General features: G+C 42.8%; 1 protein-coding gene and 1 long non-coding RNA gene across 7 annotated transcripts in view; one reads left to right on the forward strand and one right to left on the reverse strand.

Annotated features, from left to right (window-relative positions):
* ZNF804B (zinc finger protein 804B) overlaps positions 1 to 18,633 on the forward strand; it is a 305,937-nt gene extending 287,304 nt beyond the window's left edge. For all 4 annotated transcript variants that reach the window (XM_083467607.1, XM_083467608.1, XM_083467605.1 and 1 more), the window contains 2 exons: positions 11,316 to 11,446; positions 13,250 to 18,633. In XM_083467607.1, the coding sequence (XP_083323733.1) occupies positions 11,316 to 11,446; positions 13,250 to 16,769 (3,651 nt within the window). In that variant the 3' untranslated portion in view covers positions 16,770 to 18,633. The remainder of the gene's footprint in view (positions 1 to 11,315; positions 11,447 to 13,249) is intronic.
* Positions 2,004 to 20,362, reverse strand: part of LOC310689734 — a 196,450-nt gene continuing 178,091 nt past the window's right edge. Inside the window, exons 3-6 of one of the 3 annotated variants that reach the window (XR_014517628.1) lie at positions 17,894 to 17,996; positions 16,667 to 16,791; positions 5,436 to 10,634; positions 2,004 to 2,917 (exon numbers count right to left, since the gene is read on the reverse strand). This is a non-coding gene — a long non-coding RNA (uncharacterized lncRNA). Of the gene's footprint in view, positions 2,918 to 5,435; positions 10,635 to 13,209; positions 16,792 to 17,893; positions 18,003 to 20,362 lie in introns of those variants that run through there. The other 2 variants (XR_014517630.1, XR_014517629.1) reach the window with 2 other exon arrangements.

Below are 20,362 nucleotides of genomic sequence, written 5' to 3' on the forward strand. Positions count from 1 at the left end.
GTCGAGCCACCAACCACAGCTAAATCTGCAACAGCTGTGTTAGCAAACTCCTGAGCATACCGGGTGGGCTTCTCACTCTTCGTAGCTCCTCCTGATCTGTGCATCCGGCACATCTCCTCCACTGTACCAGTAGAACGCACCTCACTGCACCTGCTGTTTATAACAGCAACAGACTTGGTATCTAAGTCTCCAGCAATGGCGTAGCCTAGGAAAATACCCTGATTTTCCTCCCATTCTGCATTGCACTCAACATCCTTAGTGAGTAAAATCAGCTCAGTATTAGGCCTTCGTACTCTGTACAAGCCTCCATACCACAGGAAGAATCTATGCTCCCTGCCTTGTGACGTCTCAACCCACATGTCAGAAACATGCATTGGCATCCCGGCTTTTTCTGGATTTATCTTGTCACAGTTCCCATCAGAAACCTTTTATTCTAACAGCCACTACCGAGAAGGCTCTCTGCCTGGTTCCCTTTAACTTGGCTTCTCGCAGTGAGGGAACCGCCAGAAGGCCCTCGGCGCTAGACCTCAGTGTCTGGGCTGAATGATGAGGGTGGAGACGCTCCTTCAGGTATACTGGGCCGAGGCCGTTTAGGGCTTTAAAGGTCAGCACCAACACTTTGAATTGTGCTCGGAAACGGACAGGGAGCCAATGTAGGTCTTTCAGGACCGGTGTTATGTGGTCTCGGCGGCCACTCCCAGTTGCCAGTCTGGCTGTTGCATTCTGGATTGGTTGTAGTTTCCGGGTCACCTTCAAAGGTAGCCCCATGGCTTTATGTTGCTTTTGAACCAAGGATCTGAGGTTGTGTCTCCGTTCCTGAGCTCCACTCCAAGGTTCCACTGGCACAGATGCTTTGCCATTCAAATATTAACACCAGCCTAACGTAGATTCATTTTCCCCCTCTAACTTTAAATGCTTCTGAAGCAGCTGCTTGCCTTCCTCTAGTGAATGATTCTATCATCTAATTTATTTCCTCCTCTTTACAACCACTCTGTGCCCCACTGAATGTATCTACAACAGCAGCTTATGTGTTTCCCTTCTACTTTTGAGTATAGATTGCTACCATCTATCTGATTAATATGCACAATTTAGCAGCATAATTGAGTCCAATGGAGTTTAAGAATCTTGCTGATCTTTCCGCTTGTAGAAAAATGAGCAACAAATCTTCAAGGTATGCTTCTAGCCAAAAAGAAAAAGGAATCGAGCCTAACAACACACATATGTTTGTATGTTCCTTTTTTTTGGGGGGGGATACTGAATGCATGGTGCATATCAAGGGAGTCATAGTAGAATGACAGGATTACTTTACTTAATTCCCTGCACTAGCCAGAAACATTATCATCTTTTTTTCATCATACCTCAAATATATCCAAACAAAACAAAACCATGCAACTGGCTGTATTTATTGGACTATTCAGTAGTTACTTAGCCTGTAAAACTGAACACACTTTCTTGCAAGTAAGTTTCATCAAAGTCAATGGGGATGACTTCTGAGTAGACACTCACAGGATTGCACAGTTAAAAGCCAGATACCAATGCTCCTTCAAATAAAATGATAATGTCTGAAGGATCTTCTTGCTCCTGCTGTTTAAAAAAATACATAATTTTTTGTTAAACTGCTCAAAATTAATGTCCGATGGTGGGTGAATTCCAGTGCCAGCATGTGTACTGGGCATCACCTGAGCCATGAGACATTAGGAATCCTTCAGCTGAACCCTAATGAGGATACATGAAGCCACTGCCAAGTTCAATTTGCAAATTCTCAAAGCCAATCTCCCTCTTTAAAAGTTATTAGCAAACTGATCTACAAACTTGTTAAGACCGAGAACATGTACTAATTGTCAGACACTTTTGCGTAACTGGTTCTGTGGACTGATTTCAGTGAAATTAAACTGAATTAATTCCAAGTACTTTGGTCTAAGTGGTGGGTCATATTCAATTACACTTTTATTTTTTTTAAAAAAAATTGTTAATGTAACAAGATTCAACCAGAAAAACAGAATAAAAAGTAGAAGAAGCAGATAGACAAAGCCATTTCATTTTACATCTGTAAGAAAGGGTCATTGAATCACATTAGATGCCAGTGAAGAAGTACATGCAAAAGAACAACATTTTTATTTATTTTGAAATGTTTATAAGCTGTTTTCCTAAGTAAGCTCAACTCTCTCAAGCTGGCTGACATAAAGCAATTTAAAATTACAACTTCAATAATCATCACCATAATTTCTAAAAAGAAAAATTAATGCAATTTGTACAAAGACCCACATTAATAACCCAGCGGTGCTAAAAAGCACACATCCAGCTCAGAATATAAAGCACATTTTCAACAAAACCATTAGAAAAGAACACCATAACAAGGAAATATTACACATGCATTGGCATCCAAAAACAAATGGGTCTCCAAAGCCCTTCTAAAGAACAGCAGTGTGGCAGCTTTCCGGAGGTCAGTTGGCTATGAATTCCAGGGCCATAGCAGGGAAAAGGAGAACCAGGTAACAAATCACACAACCGCTTAGACGCAGGAAGGCCCCAGTGACCCAGGCAAAGAACGGCCACACTGAACAGCTTTGTATGAACATTTCGCAATATATTTATCCTTGTGATGTAATGTTCTTGGCTGCATAAGCGGTTGCAAGCTGGGTGTGAGTGTTGGGCCTGCATGTGACCAGACCCACTTCCCTGCTCCTTGCTCACTACCTTTGGCCGCGGTCTCTTTAAACTACAGTTCCAAAATGGAGAACGGTAGTTTGTGCAGAACGGTAGTTTCAAGAGACCACAGTTGAAGGGGCAAAGCCAGAAGAAGACAATTCTGTTTCAGATGCAACAGGAAACTATAGTTTAATTTAACCAGGACTGCAGTGTTGAAACCAGCATGCGAGGGGAGGTGTGTATAGGCCTCATACCCGTGCCAGGAAGACTGTTGAGACAAACATGGAGGGGGTGTGTGAACAGTAACATCAAGGTAAAGGGACCCCTGACCATTAGGTCCAGTCATGGTGACTCTGTGGTTGCGGCGCTCATCTCACTTTATTGGCCAAGGGAGCCGGCATACAGCTTCCGGGTCATGTGGCCAGCATGACTAAGCCGCTTCTGGCGAACCAGAGCAGCGCACGGAAACACCGTTTACCTTCCCATTGGAGCGGTACCTATTTATCTGCTTGCACTTTGATGTGCTTTTGAACTGTTAGGTTGGCAGGAGCAGGGACTGAGCAATGGGAGCTCACCCTGTCGTGGGAATTTGAACCGCTGACCTTCTGATCGGCAAGTCCTAGGCTCTGTGGTTTAACCCACAGCGCCACCCACGTTCCAAACAGTAACATACCACTATACAATTACAGACAGATACTTGTCTTTAAAAAAATCCAAATATTCAATGACTACAAGGCAGCTGGTGATATTTAAGACAGGGTAATAATGTTAATCAAAACTAATTTCTCCACAAAGACCAAATCACAGCTCACAAAACAGTGGTTAAAACAGCAGGTCATTAGTTAAAATTCTTGATTTAAATGATGTGGTATCAGTGGCGTAGCGTGGGTTCTCAGCACCCGGGGCAAGGCAAGTAATTTGCGCCCCCTAACCCGTGGATTTTAGCACTCGAGTCTCTTCCGCGCCCCCCCAGATGTTGCGCCAGGTGCGGCAGGCCCCCCTGCACCCCCCACGCTACGCCACTGCTCCCACCACAAGTCTTCAGGACAGCCATCCGAAGGCTGGCGCGGGGAGAAGGTCTCTCCGCCCCACCGCCAGGCTTCGGAGCAGCCTTCCGAAGGCTGGCGGTGGGGCGGAGAGCCCTCCTCCCGCCGCCAGGCTTCGGAGCAGCCTTCCGAAGCCTGGCGGCGGGAGGAGGTCTCTCTGCCCCACCGCCAGGCTTCGGAGGAGGTCCGAGGACAGTGGGGAAGACGCGCTGCGCTTCCCCGCTGTCCCGGAGATTTCCCTATGGACTTCTGTCTTGCGAAGGGCCGGCCAAACGCGCGCCCCCCCAATGTTGCGCCCAGTGCGGCCGGCACCCCTGGCACCCCCCACGCTACGCCACTGTGTGGTATCAAAAGCTTGAGTAACCCCCCCCAAAAAAAAAAATCAGTTGGATTTCTAAATGATAGTAAAGGTGACACTTGACAAATGTGTTTGGAGAAAGAATTTAAGAGATGGAGCAATACTACAAAGCAGCCTTGGGTGGCCAGCCAGCATCCAAAGTAGGAGCACTCAGAAAGAACCTCCACAGAAGAACTTGAGGAGCAAGCCCAGCTTGTAAGGAAAACAATATAATTAGTTATAATAATTCACAATTAAGTGTGCTTTACTACTAGGAGTTGGGAAGGGACTAGTGTACTCTCCACTGCTTGTAGGAATGAGGAGCCTGTGACCCTCGAGATGTTGTTGGATTCCAACTCTTGTCAGTCTCACGCAGCGTGGCCAATGGGCAAGAGAAATGTCAGTGCCCTAGTGGCAGTTCCTTGCATGGGGTTGACAGCGCATGACTTGTTAAAGGAAGTGAGAGAATTTACATGTGCAAAAATCAATTTATTCCCATTCCATTTTCAATTAACATTTGCAACTTTGATTCAATCTGTTTTTTATGGACCACTGCTCTCTGCAATAGCAACATCCCTTAGAGCCTTCTTATCATACAGCTGGAATACGGTGATTTTCATGTGCACAGATAGCTTCCTATGTATCTAGTCCACTGAGGAGTTTTCCTAAGCCAGCTCCACACATTAAAAGTTGTGTTGCAGGAGTTAAAACCAACAGCACAGGATTCCAGCATAGATCTGTTCTTTCTAGGAAGTTCCCTAAGATATGCAATAAGGGAATTCAGTACAATAGCAGAACCTTAGTCAAACACTTGAGGACAAGGAACAGCACCACCCTGTTGGTTGACTGGAGAGGTTGCTTATATAATCATTGGGAAGTCTTTTGAGGGTGGAATGTAGCTAAACATGGTCATCGCCCATGTTCAGAAGCAGTATGCTGGGGAGTACATTAGATGCTGGGGAGAAGCAATGAGCAAATTCTGCCTTCGTGCCTTGCTTTCAGTACCTGAAGGCAACCGCTGGACCCAAAAAGGCTTGATGGACCTTTGGTCTGATCCAACAGGGTATTCTACTGTTCTTGCCTGTTTTTTTTCTTCCATATAACTTCCCAGAATACACTTCAACAAAATGCAGACTTCTCAGAAGCATCCGGCCTTCACTTTCTGACAATGTGTCGGATCCAAACTTAAACACACTTAGAGTAGGCCCATTTAAACCAATGGGACTTAGATTGGTCTTGGCTCACTTTCCCTATTCATTTTCCTGGGTCTCCTCAAAGCAAGCCAGGTCTGAATCTGACCCATTGTTTGCATTCACTTTCCTGTATCAGCCAACGCTCCATGCAGATAAGCTGCTGAATCCATGAGCAGAAGCAAAACAGGTGGTAATTACACACAACCCTACCTTATTGGGATCTTCGTCATTGAAGTCAGCATGTTATCTTTGGGCTAGAAGCCAATTAGGCCCTTAAAATAAAGTATTCACAACACTGGCCTGAAAAGGAATGCAGAACAGCAATATATATGCAACTGTATTTATCTACTAGTCAAGTGAAACGAATAGGATGTGGTTTAATCAAAGGCTGTGAAATGTTTGTCATTCAATGTATCAGTTTTCTATAGTTCATCCCACTGCACAAAGTTATTCCTGAGCTATCCCAGTAATACTCAAAAATTACAATGACATATTGTTTCAGAAATGAAAGAGCAACTTGAAGAGGATTCAGCTGCCCTATTTCTCCTTGTCTTTCAACATAATCTTCCATATCACTGTGGCTCCCCTAAGCCAAAAAGATACAAAGTCACTATCGGCATGTTGAATCTGTGCGGGTGCATATTTTAAGGGGATTGTAGTTCTGCTTTGGTATTTAAACTCAACCATTTCCCCTTTTAACAGTAAATAATTCAGATTTAGGGAGGTTGGCAGGGAGGTTGCGCATGTGAAGAAAGGAAAATAAGATACTGTGTAAACAAAATATAAGGTTTCGGAAAGGGAAGGGAAGGGGGAAAAGTCTGCACCCTACACACAAATTTCCAAGGAGCAATTAAAAGATTAGAAACTCATTTGAAGACCTAATTAGATCCCGGACAGCAAATTTAAAACAAAGGCATTTCCCAAAAGCACACAACTATAGTAGCAGGTATGAATGACCACCAGCAGGTACTTTTCATGTCCCCTGGTTTCTTGAAACTTTTACCAGGAGACAGACTTGTGTGCCAGTTGAAAGGTGACCTGGGGCCCTCTCCCAGTACAGCTCCAGCTTCTTGCTGGAGATTTCTGCTATCACCAGAGATCACTGAATGAGCAGCTGTTTATCTTTCTTTCTTTCTTTTTATTCACCAAATGGACACAGCCTAAAGGCTTGGTAGCAATTAGAAATTCCATAAAACATAGCAGAGACACGGCTGTTCAAAAAGGCCATTGGGTGATGATTGTTTTTTTGTCTCCTGTTAACCTGCACTAGAATTATTACTCTGTTGTTGTTGTTTTAAAAAAACCATGGTGGGTTTAAATTGGTTTTTTTATTTTGAAATATTATTTCTGTATTTTGAGTTCTTGGACTCCTTAAGTAGAAAGTAGGGTGTGATATACCGTAAGTCTTTAGAAATAAAATAGGCAAAATGAAACAAGGAGTTGGTATATGAAGGTTAACTCTAGCACCCGTCACCATGACTTGCATCTGAAGAAAAGTTCATAGAATGGAAGTTTCCTGTCCCTGCTTCTACTTCACAGCCACCTGTGACCCCCCTCATTGGAGTGGGACAAGGCTTGGTGAAGATGAAGGAGCTCCATGCTGACGGGGGTAGCCCTACAGCAGGTGGATGTGCACCAACCTGGCGTTACCCCACCCTTAATAATGAATGAAGCCTGTAGAGCATGAGACTCTGAATCTGAGGGTTGAAGGTTCGACCCTTACCTTGGGTAAAAGGTTCCTGTATTGCAGGGGTTGGGCTAGATGACACTGGTGGTCACTTCCAACTTTCTGTGATTTCATCCCAATAATTATGTATGAAACTATACATACTCCTCCAGCTCCGAGGGCCTTCTGGCAGTTCACTCACTGCGAGAAGTGAGGTTACAGGGAACCAGGCAGAGGGCATTCTCGGTAGTGGAACACCCTCCTGTCAGATGTCAAGGAAATAAACAACTATCTGACTTTTAGAAGACATCTGAAGGCAGCCCTGTTTAGGGAAGCTTTTAATGTCTGGTGTTTTATCACTTTTTTATTACTATTATCATTAATTCTGTTGGGAGCCACCCAGAGTGGCTGGGGTATGTATGTATAACACAACAACACAACACAATTTATTACCACTGCCTTTCCTATGGCCCCCTACCCTGAGCAACGTGTGCAGGGGATTGCTAGGGAGAGGAGAGGATGGTAAACTTTCATTCTGTGAACTCCTTACATCATTTTAGGACCCAAGTCCTGTTTGGGGTAATTTGCTCTCACCTGGCAGCCTCCAGGCCCCAGTTGTCTCAGGAGCCATGAGAACAAACTAATAAGCAACAATGTGCCGCTCCAGAGCAGCTCTTTGGGACACAGGAGTCTATAGACATGAGGGATGGGTGGGGAACTCTCCTTCTGTGAGCTTCTTTCTCTTAACTTATCTTAGGAGCCAAGTTCATTTGAATAGTTCCTTACTCTGCACTCCTTCCTTATCCCTGACAGTAAGACACTGAACAACTGCCTCCACTGTTGTGACATCTTGAATAGAATGTAGAAATGAGATACTTCTGGGAAGCTCAGCTGAACCTGGAGACACAAGTCCTACTTTAAGTTTTCTTTGGCATAACCATCATTTGCATGCATGAGGATGGTTCACTCATCCAATGAACTGGACAGGGTCCCATTTATTTTGATTAGTGATGAGCCCTTAGATTTCTCTGGAGAGTGTCCCATTGGAGGGAGAGGGAAGTTTGCCCTGGGACAGAAAATGACCAGATAGGGCCTGAATAGCAGTGGGAGACGAGTGGGTGCTACTGTGCAAAATTTACTACAAAGCTCATTGCATCTACTCACTTAAATAAATTTCATAGCAATATTATTAAATCGCGATTCCATGGAACAAATTGAAATGCATCAGTTAATTTTAAAGTTGCCTTTCTCGTACGTTTAATCCTAAAAAGTAATAGCCGTTCAAAGTTATTTTTAGAATGCCAGTTACCATGGTGAAAGCAAATTCTCTTACTGCTCTTTCTGCCAGTTGCTTAAATGGCTAATGCTGTATGCCTCAGACATACATTCCAATTATGCTTTTTAATAATTTTATCATAGTCATTTTATGGTTGGGATTTTGAAGACATTTTACAAATCACGCGGTTGGCTCTACTATATTAATGCATGGTTTGTGTCAATTTGGAAAACTTAAAACGATTTTAAAATTGTGTTTTGTGTCTAATATACATCATCTTTCTGAGGGAAATGTACATCCACCTTTGAAATAAGATGTAAAACTGGAATTGTAGGTTTGAATAATTGCCGGAAATCCTTCCAGCCCAATGTCATGCATTTTTACTCAAATATAAAGCAACTTTATTTAGTAGGACTTCCTATCTAGTAAGTAAGAATGCATAGGACTCCAGCCTTCTCTTAAAACATTTGAGAACAGTCAAAACTAGCAAAGTAGTGGAGAATATGATGCAGAAGCAAGAGTACATTTGGGGGTTAGATGAGTCTTGCCAATTGGCTAGTTTCAGCCAATCAGATGCAGCATGGCTTATGTCACCTGGCCAACCAGATGTTGGCTCTCCAGTCTATGTAAGAGCTCCATATTATCCCATTCAAAGCTGGGACATTGCACAGAAGAGGGGGAAACTTTGCTGAACTTCAATGCTTTCTGCACTTGCACTGACACTTGAAATGTCAAGAAAATCTCTCGGGCTAAAGTGTAGATGTAAGCATGCTTAAACCTATTAAAAAAAACCAATGCTCAACTCTGCAAAGTGTACATCACATGTTAAGTATGAGACAGGGGTGTGCATCAGCTCTGTGTACTTCCAGGGTGCAAATGTGCATGTCTATAGGGGTGTGGGCTTTGACAGGGACCAAGTGATGCCCACCCCTCCCCTTGCCCAGCCTGCCAACTCAACCTCCCTACCAAGTCTTGTGTTTTTGCATACAAATAGCAGTTAATTCAAGCAATGTGATATTGTCATATGTGCCTGTGCTTGCCAATGTCCTGGATGGTCTTATGGTATGCAAGTAATGCCGCAGGTTGTGCTGGTGCAGAAGTCCTTCCATCTAATCCTATGCACCTATTTGCCAGTGCAGTAGCTGGTACAATCAGGCTGCAAATGTCTTGCAATTGTTATTCATAGGAACCAAAGAACAAAGGAGTCAAATTTTGTAAAATAATCATACTTTGGCACATTTGACTAGGTTTAGCCAGCCAGTTAGGTACCTAATGGCATGAAAAAATGTAATTGCACACTTAAATGTATGTTAATTCCCAAGCTCTCTACCTTGCTTGAGCGCCCTTATGGATGAGCGCAATTATTTCGATTCTGTTCAACAGCGCCTGTTAGTGAGCTTAGCATCTTTTGCGTACATGGTTAGCCATACCAATGCTACTATTGTATATATATTTGTGCCCATTCAGCTGGGCCATTTGTTGATGTTGTTTGGAGAAAGATTTGAAGATTTATTCAGCTAGTTCCATTTGGGTACATTTTGAACAATACAATTTATTTCATGGATTGCATTCAAGCAAGCACATCTGAGGTCAACTAATTCTCATGGACAACTGCATAGTAAAATATGGTTGGCCAAGGCATGGAATCAACCATAAGATACCTGAAACAAACAGCATGGGATATCCATAAATACTTGATTGGAATAGAACTATGCATATGGACAATATTAGGGGGGGAAACATGTCTGCCCTTTAATATGTGCATATCTGTTATTTCAGCCTTTATGGGTTGTTTCCAAATAAACCATATGCAGAGTATCCTACTCTTATAATTTAAAACCCAGGTAGGAGTGGGGGGAAAGTAGGAATTATTTAATTGCTGTTGCTGCTTCTTTGGCAATCACTCGTAGCCGAATAAGATTGTTTTCCATGAACACGGTCTTAACAGTGAGTCCATAAATGACTGTGGAGGCCAATTCTGGGTCCATACGTCCTTCCACAGTGGAGACATAGGTTTCTGGGTGGCAGCTGATCACAGTGAGGATTTGCCAAATGTGCCTTCCTCTTAGCTCATTCCTCCTTTTCACCCTGAGTTTGTGCTTCTTCAAAGTCCATGACACCTTTGGTAAAGGCTCTTATCCAGTTGGAGCGCTCACAGGCCAGTGTGTCCCAGTTATCAGTGCTTATGTTGCATATTTTTAGATTTGCCTCGAGAGCATCTTTAAACCTCTTTTGTTGTCCACTGATATTTTGCTTCCCATCCTTGAGTTGGAAATAGAGTACTTGCTTTGGTAGATGATAATCAGGCACCCGAACAACATGACCAGTCCAACAAAGTTGATGTTGAAGAATTGTTGCTTCGACTGGTGATCTTTGCTTCTTTCAGTACACTGAAATTAGTTTGCCTGTCTTCCCAAGTGATGTGTAAAATTTTTCGGAGACACCGTTGATGAAATCTTTCAAGGAGCTAGAGAAAGAAGCAATGGTACCAAAAATTCATATATTTGTTGTTGGAGCCAAATAGCTTTATGCTGTAATGGTTTAGGTTATTCAAACCAAATATTGACTTTGTTTTCTCCCCACTTCTCCAAGATAATACAAAAGAGCTATTTCATATGCCTGTGTGAGTAAAATTGATACCTATTGGCTAGTATCTACGCCATCATGCAACATCATGCTACGCCTGGCATGCAACATTCTCACTGGAAAATAGTTTGCATCTTCTAATAAGTAATAAGGTGCTATGCACCCTAAACTTGGTGCCAGAGACTGCAAGGGTAATTTCAAATGCCACCCCACGAAGCCAGTTCAGGGTGCATAGCACCTCTGGTACACAGCCTAAGGCTACAGCTGCTCTTGGTGCTTTCTGGGTTGTTGTTTTTCCTGTTGCATCTGGTTGTAACAGTCATGTTTGGAGATGCAGCTCTTCTACCATAAAGTGCATTAGACAGTGATGTGAGTTTGAGTCAAGCTGACGGATAAATATACCCCCCAACCCCTCTGCTCACTGGGGATTACTTATTACATTATAATTGCATTTTATCAGCTTTGCCTCCTGTATCTTGTCTGGTTATGTGTAGAAACACAAAAGCATCAACGTGCTATGAAGAGATGCATCATCATTTATTCTTGTGCTTCTCTTGCACAGAGGCTGAAAGAGCTAAAACAAAGGGAATTTGCACGGAACGTGGCTTCAAAATCCTGGAAAGATGAGAAGAAACAGGAAAAAGCACTCAAGCGACTCCATCAGCTGGCTGAGCTGCGGAAGCAGTCAGAATGGTAAGCATCTGGAACTTGTATTACATTTTAATCTCATATCCACCCCCCCTAGAAGTCCCAGAAGAAATCTCGGTAACTTTACTCCTGCTTTATATAATGCACAGATAATCATCACATGCCCTGCAAGCCCTTTTTAAATTATCAGTGATGCCAAAACATCCTTGCCATAAAATTGGAATCCCTGCATTAATTCCTTGGCATTTGAAGGCTGAGGTTTTTATCCTCTTTCTAATCTGATCAGAACAGACATATTTTTTATTTAAAAAATAGTGCTGTGCTGAGTTTTCAAGAGCAAACATTTTCAGTCCAAAACCATAAGCTTTGGAGAAAATTATCCCCTCCTCAGAAAAAAAACAAACCTGTTTTCCCCCATGCTTTTCAGACTTGTAGTCCCTCCCAACAGCTGCTTTGGCACCATTATTGTTTAGTTGGGGGGGAGGCAGATTTTCCTTGCTGTGTGAGCCAAACTAATCAGAGATCATCTCACTGGTGTAATGATGTCACAGCATCACAAAACCCATAAGAACTCTTGCATTGCCATCACTGTAAATGGAATGAGAAGGAACCTGACAGACCACTACATTGTCTCCTTCTCTTACCGTGCAGTAATAGCACGTTCACTGCCCACCAGCACAGTTCAGTAAGACCAGAAGCATCATTCTGAATGCTTCTGGAATGGGATGATACATCCCCTCTTGCCCCTTCTCCTCTATGGTCCCTTACACATCCTCTGAAGATTGAAAGGGTTCAGGTAATGTTGGAGGAGGAAAAGAAAAGTGCATGAAACTGGCCTCCTGTTTCTCTCAGATCTGATATTTAATATTTCACTAACAGAGCATTTCACCTTATTAAAACAGATCTGAGTTTAATGCTCTTAGCAATTTGTAAAAATTGCTAGGAAAAGGGGGGAAATAAGCCCCAAATCTTTATTTGCTTAGTCTAGAAATCCTTATTTTCATTTCTCTGCACATATACAAACTCTCCAAATAGTTCCTTAAAGGGAACTAAAATAGCATCCTTACTGTGAAAGAAACACAGAAATGGAGAGGATTCCAGTAGGTAATTTATACTGTATCACTCAATTACTTATACCGAGTCAGTCTGTTGGTCCATCCTGCATACGCCTGCTCTGGCAGCGACTCTCCATCACCTTTTCTTTCCCTGCCGCATGAAATCTTTCACCTGGAGATGACTGAAGCCGAGAACTCTTTCATCCCAAGCACATGCTCTGCAGACTGCTAAACTAGTAAGTACAGGTACTGCACAGTACAGTGTACAATACATAGTCCAAAGGCTTACTGAACACATAGCAGGGCAAAATTACTAAGGGCACTTCATCTACCATACCAAAGCATTTCAGACTGTGGTCAGCCTGCCACAGTGTGCAGTATTCTGGCTGTGTCTAAGTAGGTTCTATTCACAGTAGAGCTATTGAAATCAATGAATCTAGGTTAGTCATGTCTATTCTAGAGCTGGGCAGTACTCCAATTTCTTGCCCTGAAACCGAAATGGTGTTCACATCGCAATAGTGGTTTCAGACTTTTTGAGCTGACAATACATAGTGGCTCCACAGCTGCCATGATGTATTTGGCAGCTCAGATTGCCTTCCCCTGAACAGGTGAGTTGTGTTTTTCCTCTTGGGGCAGTGGGTTGCTCCAGGAGGAAAGACACAGCCCACCAGCTTGGGCAAAAGCAGGCAGGTGCCTTGGAGGGAACCCCATACTTCTCAGTGAAATTGACTACTTTCTGAAATCTAACATTCATTTGCAAATCAAGTGATTTTATTATGTCATTTATTTCCAGCGTTGCTGAATGCAGACCTGCGTTTAAATCTCCCCAAGTGGTTGTAGAAAAAGAGCCGACGCCGCAAGATAAGCTTCTGTTAGCTCAAGAAGGCAAAGTCAAGAATACAGCTGAAGGAAAAAGCATCACCAGCAGCACTTCAGAGAAGCAGCAGGAACTTTTGCTAAGCAAGAACCAGTCTTGCATAGAGACACACCGTTTTCTTAGAAGCCACATCTCTCCCGCATTCTCCTGTGGCACCAATGGCTGCAATCGGGCCGGGGTGTCCTTTTCATTCTCTAAAAAAGTCCACCTGAAGCTTGAGTCATCAGCATCCGTTTTCAGTGAGAACATGGAAGAAGCATATGACTGCATCAGATCCCCTCGGCATAAAGCAAAGCAGACTCCCGAAGAGTGCCGTGCGTGTATACATATGAGGGACGAGAGGAAAGCAAATGTGCATAAACGGTTAGGCACCGTTCAAAGTCACCCAGACAGCTTCGCCTCCTGTAATCTGGCTCGGAAAAATCAACTGCAGAAAGAAAACAATCAGTACAAGGACAGAGAGCAAACAGAAACTCATACTTCATTTCGTAAAGACAAACTACATCTTCCAGATTTGGATTGTTCTGGGTCTCCTGGTGCAAAAGAACAAGGAGGAGAGCTGAACGAGACCCAGAAACCCTTGGAAAACGTTGTTACACCTCAATGCCAAACGAATAACATTTGTACGCAGCAAAACACTTACAAGCACAGTGATGGCCTGTTACCAGAATGTGTCTCTGAGTCCTTAGCCCAACGATCATCTGAGCAAGGACATCAGTGTGAGGGAAACTACAATCCCTGTGTATTCAAACAATCTTCTGATTGTACAGAAGCTGTCAATGCAGATGCTGAAATGCCTAGGGATAATGCACTGGTTCATGAAATTAAGCCTAAAGCATTGCCTTTTCTTCATGTACTGAGCAAAGATGGCAGGACAGCCTTACGGTGGCCCACAGAACTTCTTTTGTTTACAAAAACAGAACCCTCCATTTCCTATGGTTGTAATCCATTGTATTTTGATTTTCGGCTCTCCTTATCTCATAGAGAAAGTGGGCATCATGAAGTCGACGAAGAAAGTCCTAATGAGCACTCAACAAGAACTATGGACATAGATGGAAATGACGCCTCAGATCTAACTGAGAACAAGCAACTGTCCAGTGAAAAAGATAATCAGCCTTTGAAGCCAAAGAAGAAGAAAAGAGCTCTAAGCCTCAAAAAGTCCTGGCCAAAATTGGATTCAGACACAGAGAATGAAATGAGTCAAAGTGCTCCAAAGTACATCTCAGATGATTTGAATGAAAACCTACCTGAAGTGCCTGCACCCCTTGATTGCTCAAAAAGGCGTTACACGAGAGCAACAAGTCCCCACACAACAATGCATGTGAGATCTTTAGCACAGCAGTTGCAGAACTGTGAAAAAACTCTACAGGAGGAAGTAACTGAAAACCTTTGCATTTATCCCTTGGTGTCTAGGACAAAGAAGCAAAAATGTGCAAAATGTGATTTAATGTATGCCCAAAGACAAACCGACCTGGATTTGGTCACCTGCAGCAGTGACATAAGTGACAGCGGGAAAGATTGCATTCTTGGATACAAGTTAGATTCACCCAGGGAGTCCATGGGAAACGAAGGCAATGGGAATTTTGCTGGTTGCTGGAAATTCACTCCTTTGCAAAAGCCCTTTTCTGACAGACAGTCTAATTATTCTGACACTTCTGTTAGCAGTGCAACTAGTTACGCTAGTTGCTACTCTAGTCACAGATCAAGTGATCACAGCAGAAGTCATTTGCCTTTTTGCTGCAAAAGGAAACAAAAGCCGGTTGAAAGGCAGAAATGTAAACACAAAAAGCACAATTGCATTTCATCTTCTGATGATGCAGATGGGGGCTGCCTTTTCAACAAAACAAGTCAAAGATCTAGAAACTGTGCACACAGGCATATGGCAAAATATCAAAGACATTCGAGATATAGACATTTACTACAAAGAGATGTATCAAAGCAAAGCAGGAACAGACACCCTCTTTGTAAACACAGCAGGAGCAGGAGCTACAGCAGCTCCAAAGGTTCTTCCACCCAAGATTCAGGAAGCAGCGAAAGATCATCAAGCTGCACCAGATCAAGAGCCAGCAGTTCGGGATCCCTTGCAAAAGAATTGGCGCATGACTGGAACAAACACAAAAAGGATATGAAAAGCACCGACAGAGCTGAACCAGGAAAATCAGACTCTGCACACTCAGACTGCCAGAATGAAAGTTGTCCATCAAAACAAGTTGGAAGCTGCTCCATCAACCACTTAGGAAGGAAAGCAGTGGGGAAGAAGTCGTTAACGGCCAAACTCCTTTTAGAGAGGGTGAAATCAAAGCGAAACCAGGAGCAAACTCAGAACACTGAAAGCTTTTCAAATACCTGCGAGAAAGATCTCCCCCATAGTCAACCAGGTGTTAAAGGTGCATCATCAGTGGATAGTGAAGCAATGTTACCTTTGCTTGAGAAAGCCCTTCACATTGATACGAGCAGCAGGTGGAACAACGGAACTGGCTCTGTGGAAAGCGGCACAGGCACAGAGCAAGCCGAAGCTTCAGCGATAGATAATATTATTCTGACAGCTAGCACTAACTATGGCAATAGCCTGCTTCACGACTTAGGTTCTCAGGCCCTGAATAGGGCACAGGACACTGCAACAAAGCATCAACTGGATCTCTTAGCTGGTGAAATGCAGCCCCTACTACAAAGCTGTGACTCGGTGCCAAATGGTTTTCCTGGTGCTTTTCCTTCTCATGGATATTCTGCTGTTCCCAACCTAACAGAGACCAAAGAAGAACACCATGCAGGTGTAGATTTGAGTGGAGTGGAAGGGGATCTGAACTGCTACTCTGACAGTGCTATGCATAAATCCAGTGAAACAGAAAACAAGACTGAGCCGTACAGTAAGTGCATCCCCTCTCCTTTAACGCAGCAGCCTATAACCTTTTCCCCGGATGAGATAGACAAATATAGGTTTCTTCAGCTGCAGGCCCAGCAGCATATGCAGAAACAGCTTGTGGCAAAGCATCTCAAGGTTGTGCCTGCCCCAGGACCAGCTGCCTTCTCTGCCTCCCCAGCTGTCCCTGTTCAGCAGCACTCGTCTGTTGCCACCCTCCGCCACACGCTGCTGCAGAGCTTTGCCCTGTCCACCGGAGTACATCCTCACAGCAGCCATCTTTCCCTGACTCATATGCATCCATTCTCACCATCGCCTTTTGCTCCATTCTCACTCTCGCCCTTTACTCCGGCCTTCGTGCCCGCACACTCGGCGCTCCTGGCGGGACACCCGTTCCATTTCGTATCAGCGACTCCCATCCACCCATCCCATCTGGCAATCCCGCCGCTGCCCCACGCAGCCTTTATTCCTACCCTGTTCACGCCCCAGCTGAACGCAGCGGCATCTTCTGCTGTACATCTCAACCCCTTGATCCATCCATTATTCCAGACTCAAGAACTTCAGCATCGTTCCTGACCTTGTCGGAGGTGTTGGTTTTCTGGAACGGAAATGAAGAAGGTGTCATTTTCCTTTTTAAAATTGCAAAGTCATTGTCCTACACTCCAAAAGCAATTTAGAATGACAATTCCCATTCAGCAGCCTAATTGCATATCTTATGAGAGACATTGCGGAAATCAAGGTCTGGCTGACGCAGCACATGATTGTTAATTTGATTTTCACATTCCTTACAATAATAGCCTTCCCAAACCTGTTGCCCTCCAGATATTATCGGACTACTGCTCGCATCATCCTGACCATTGGCCACACTGGCTGGGGCTGATGGGAGTTGTAGTCCAAAACACCTGGAAGGCATCAAGTTGGCAGAGGCTGTCTACAGCTTTTTATGCTGTAATAGGCTTGTGGACATTTTAATCGTTTTCACAAGAAACATAAGTTAGAAGTACAGGCATCCACCCACGTACACTGAGGTTACATTCCAGGCCCCCATGCACATAACCAAAATCACATAAAGTGGGGAGCTTCCTCTAAAAAGCCTCAAAAAACATTTTTTTTTCCTGCTGTCCCATTTCTCTTTTCCCCAAAATATCTGGAGTTGAAGCTCTGGGTCCAGCTTGAGGATGTGCGGGAAAGGTTCACAGGCACTTCCCCCCAGGCTGAGAAGCCCTTTTCCTCCAGACAAGCACATCTGTCAAACCCTCACATGGTACACAGGCATTCACAGATAGGGACAAAAAATGGTCAGTTCACCACAGACAAGGTTTCCCTATCTGAAATGTTGTGAAACTTGGCTTTCTAACAACATAATACGACACCTGTTTTGTCAGTACCAGTATGAACAGGTCTGGTGTGGGGGTTTTTCATTGCATTGTCAGTTTCAGAAGCATTCAAATGACAAGTGGAAAGGATTGTCATGATCTGGGTTTGTAAGAACTCCCTCCCCCCCCCCCCCCGCCCCCAAGCACTGGAAGATGCAGCCATTCCATATAGCCACTAAAGTACAGCAAATTGTAAGTTCTGACCCGCATCTTATTTCCTTGAAACTCAATTCCATTCAAACGTTGAGATGCTTTCTAAGTAAAACAATTCATTTCAGGATGCAAATTTTAAGATATGTGTTAATCAGACAGTGAGGTACTTACCCCAGTAAGCAAAGTAGGAGGAAGGGATTTATTTATGGACTTTTGTCAAACCATAAAGTATATTTCATGAACACCCGCTGGTGTGATCCACACAGAACTGTGTCTGAGCCTGCAGCAAGACAGTTCAGAAAGAAGACATTAAAAACAGATGTGGAGGCACCCTAAGACAGAATCAGCACTAAATGAGGGTTAAGTTGGCCTTTTACCTGCACCATTTTCCCTACTGAAGTTGTCTTCCGAAGTTGCTATTTTACAGCTTAAAGGTGGGCAATTTAAATCAGGAAAATGTTGGAAGGAAGGGTTTTTCCTCTCTCTCCCCCTAATGTCTAGACCCTGATCCAATTTGTACAGGAGAGGGACAAAAGTGATCAGGCAAGACCAATCAAGCAGATGTAACTGTTTCCCTGTTATGAAAGCCTCTCTGTAAAACACTGAACATGTCTGTTTGTTATGCAGTTTTGCAAAAAAAGCAAACAAATAAATATGCCACTTGATTCATTTTTCAAAGTGTTTAGTTTATATTGAAACTAAATAATACTCTGGCTAGTATAACCTGTAAACTAGTTATTTTGTTTTGTATTCTCTGTAAAAAAAAAGGTGTTTTATATTCTACAGTAGATAAGTGAATTGCACTATTGAACATGCAATGCAGCTTTTTTTTCTTCTTCCTTTCATTATTCAAGTTGTTCCTGGGAATGTAGTTTCATGCAATAATTTTTTTCAATAAAAATGCTTAATGACATAAGGAGCGTCAGTCATGCATTTTTAAATATCATACCAAAAGACAGCAGAAAAGTAAGATGCAGATGAGACAAACATACTCTGTATTTCAATCGACAGAACTGAAATGGGTTTAATTTAGACAAGAAGCTGTAATGCTGAATTATTTTAGGCTATTTCTTTAAGAAATTTTTTTAAGCATGTGTTACTAGAGTTGATTCAATGGCTCTATAAATAAATATTACTTTTTTATTTAAAAAAATCACTACTGATGTGTTTTTTACAACCATTTTAATGGCTTTATTAAATAGTTTATGTATTCATTTAATATTAAATTTAATTGATAACACACAGGGTTTTTTTCCTTCAACATTTGAACTAAAGCAGATGTAATCTTTATAAGTCACAAGCCAGTTCTACCAACAATGCTTCTTGTGTGCTTTTATATATTATATCCTTCTTGCATGAAATAAATACTAAATTATCCTACCACAAATTCCCGTGAAAAACTTACTTCTGAATTAATTATCAGAAAAGCATCAGAGAGGACTACCAACTGCTTGAATGCATTCCCTCCAACCTTCCTACACATCCACCTTGAGTGCTTTTGCTAAACCTTTCCAGATCAGAGGCTGTGTCTTCCATCATCACTTTATCCTCAGCCACTGCTAGTTTCTTTAGGTCCTAAACAATCCAGTAGTGGCTGAGGATAAGGTTGCCTAGTGGGGGGGGGGTACAGCGGTACCTCTGGTTACGAACGTAATTCATTCCAGAGGTCCGTTCTTAACCTGAAACTGTTCTTAACCTGAGGTACCACTTTAGCTAATGGGGCCTCCCGCTGATGCCGTGCAATTTCTGTTCTCATCCTGAGGTAAAAGTTCTTAACCCGAGTTACTACTTCTGGGTTATGGAATCTGTAACCCAAAGTGTTTGTAACCTGAGGTACCACTGTAATTTACACCTCTGTGTCTTAAAACTACTTTTAGCTGCTTATGAAGAAACACTGGGATTGCATCTGCCTTGCATACCCTACCACCTGACAAATCACACCATAACGATACCATGACTAAGATGTAAACCCCTCAGATCAGAGACCAAGATGCAGTGTCTGGCAGTCCTTCAGTTTATCTGTGCCTCCATTTCTGTGTGCACATCTAAAACTAGATGACATGTTAAATCAATATTTCATTCCCCAAAACCTCTAAACCTTTCAGAGCAAATGCATTTGCCATTTGCAATATAATAAATTATATTTGCTTATTAATTTTTTATTAATGAAAACAGTTCCATACATAGTAAGTGATATGTGTGAATCAATGATGTCCATAAGGAAATAGGTACAGGCAAACCAATTCACTGAATACCAGCTGAGTCTATTTCCCTCAAATAAAATCAACTATGTCCTAAAGTTGTCAAACCATTCACTGGAATATTGTGGTTTCCAGACTCATCCTGTGCTAAGACATGCTGAAGTCCACTGAAATTAAAGGTATTATGAATGCCTAACTTCACTTATGTAAAGTTGCTGCTCCTTGCTGCATTTGGTGTTATTCTGAAAGCCTTTTGAGAGCTAAAATCTGAAGAAGAAATGTAGTTGAAAAGCAAATCCTTCCTAAAGACTACCTTTTTCTATTGAGCTGGAATCACCCTACTGGATCTGACTTCTGTAATTTTGAAAAACAGCTGGGCATTTTTTTTTAAGGCTCTATTTGATGGCCCTCCTTGTGCAGAACTCATATGGCAACAACA

This window comes from Podarcis liolepis, assembly GCF_965112155.1.
Source record: "Podarcis liolepis genome assembly, chromosome: 12".
NCBI classification, from domain to species: Eukaryota; Metazoa; Chordata; class Lepidosauria; order Squamata; family Lacertidae; genus Podarcis; species Podarcis liolepis.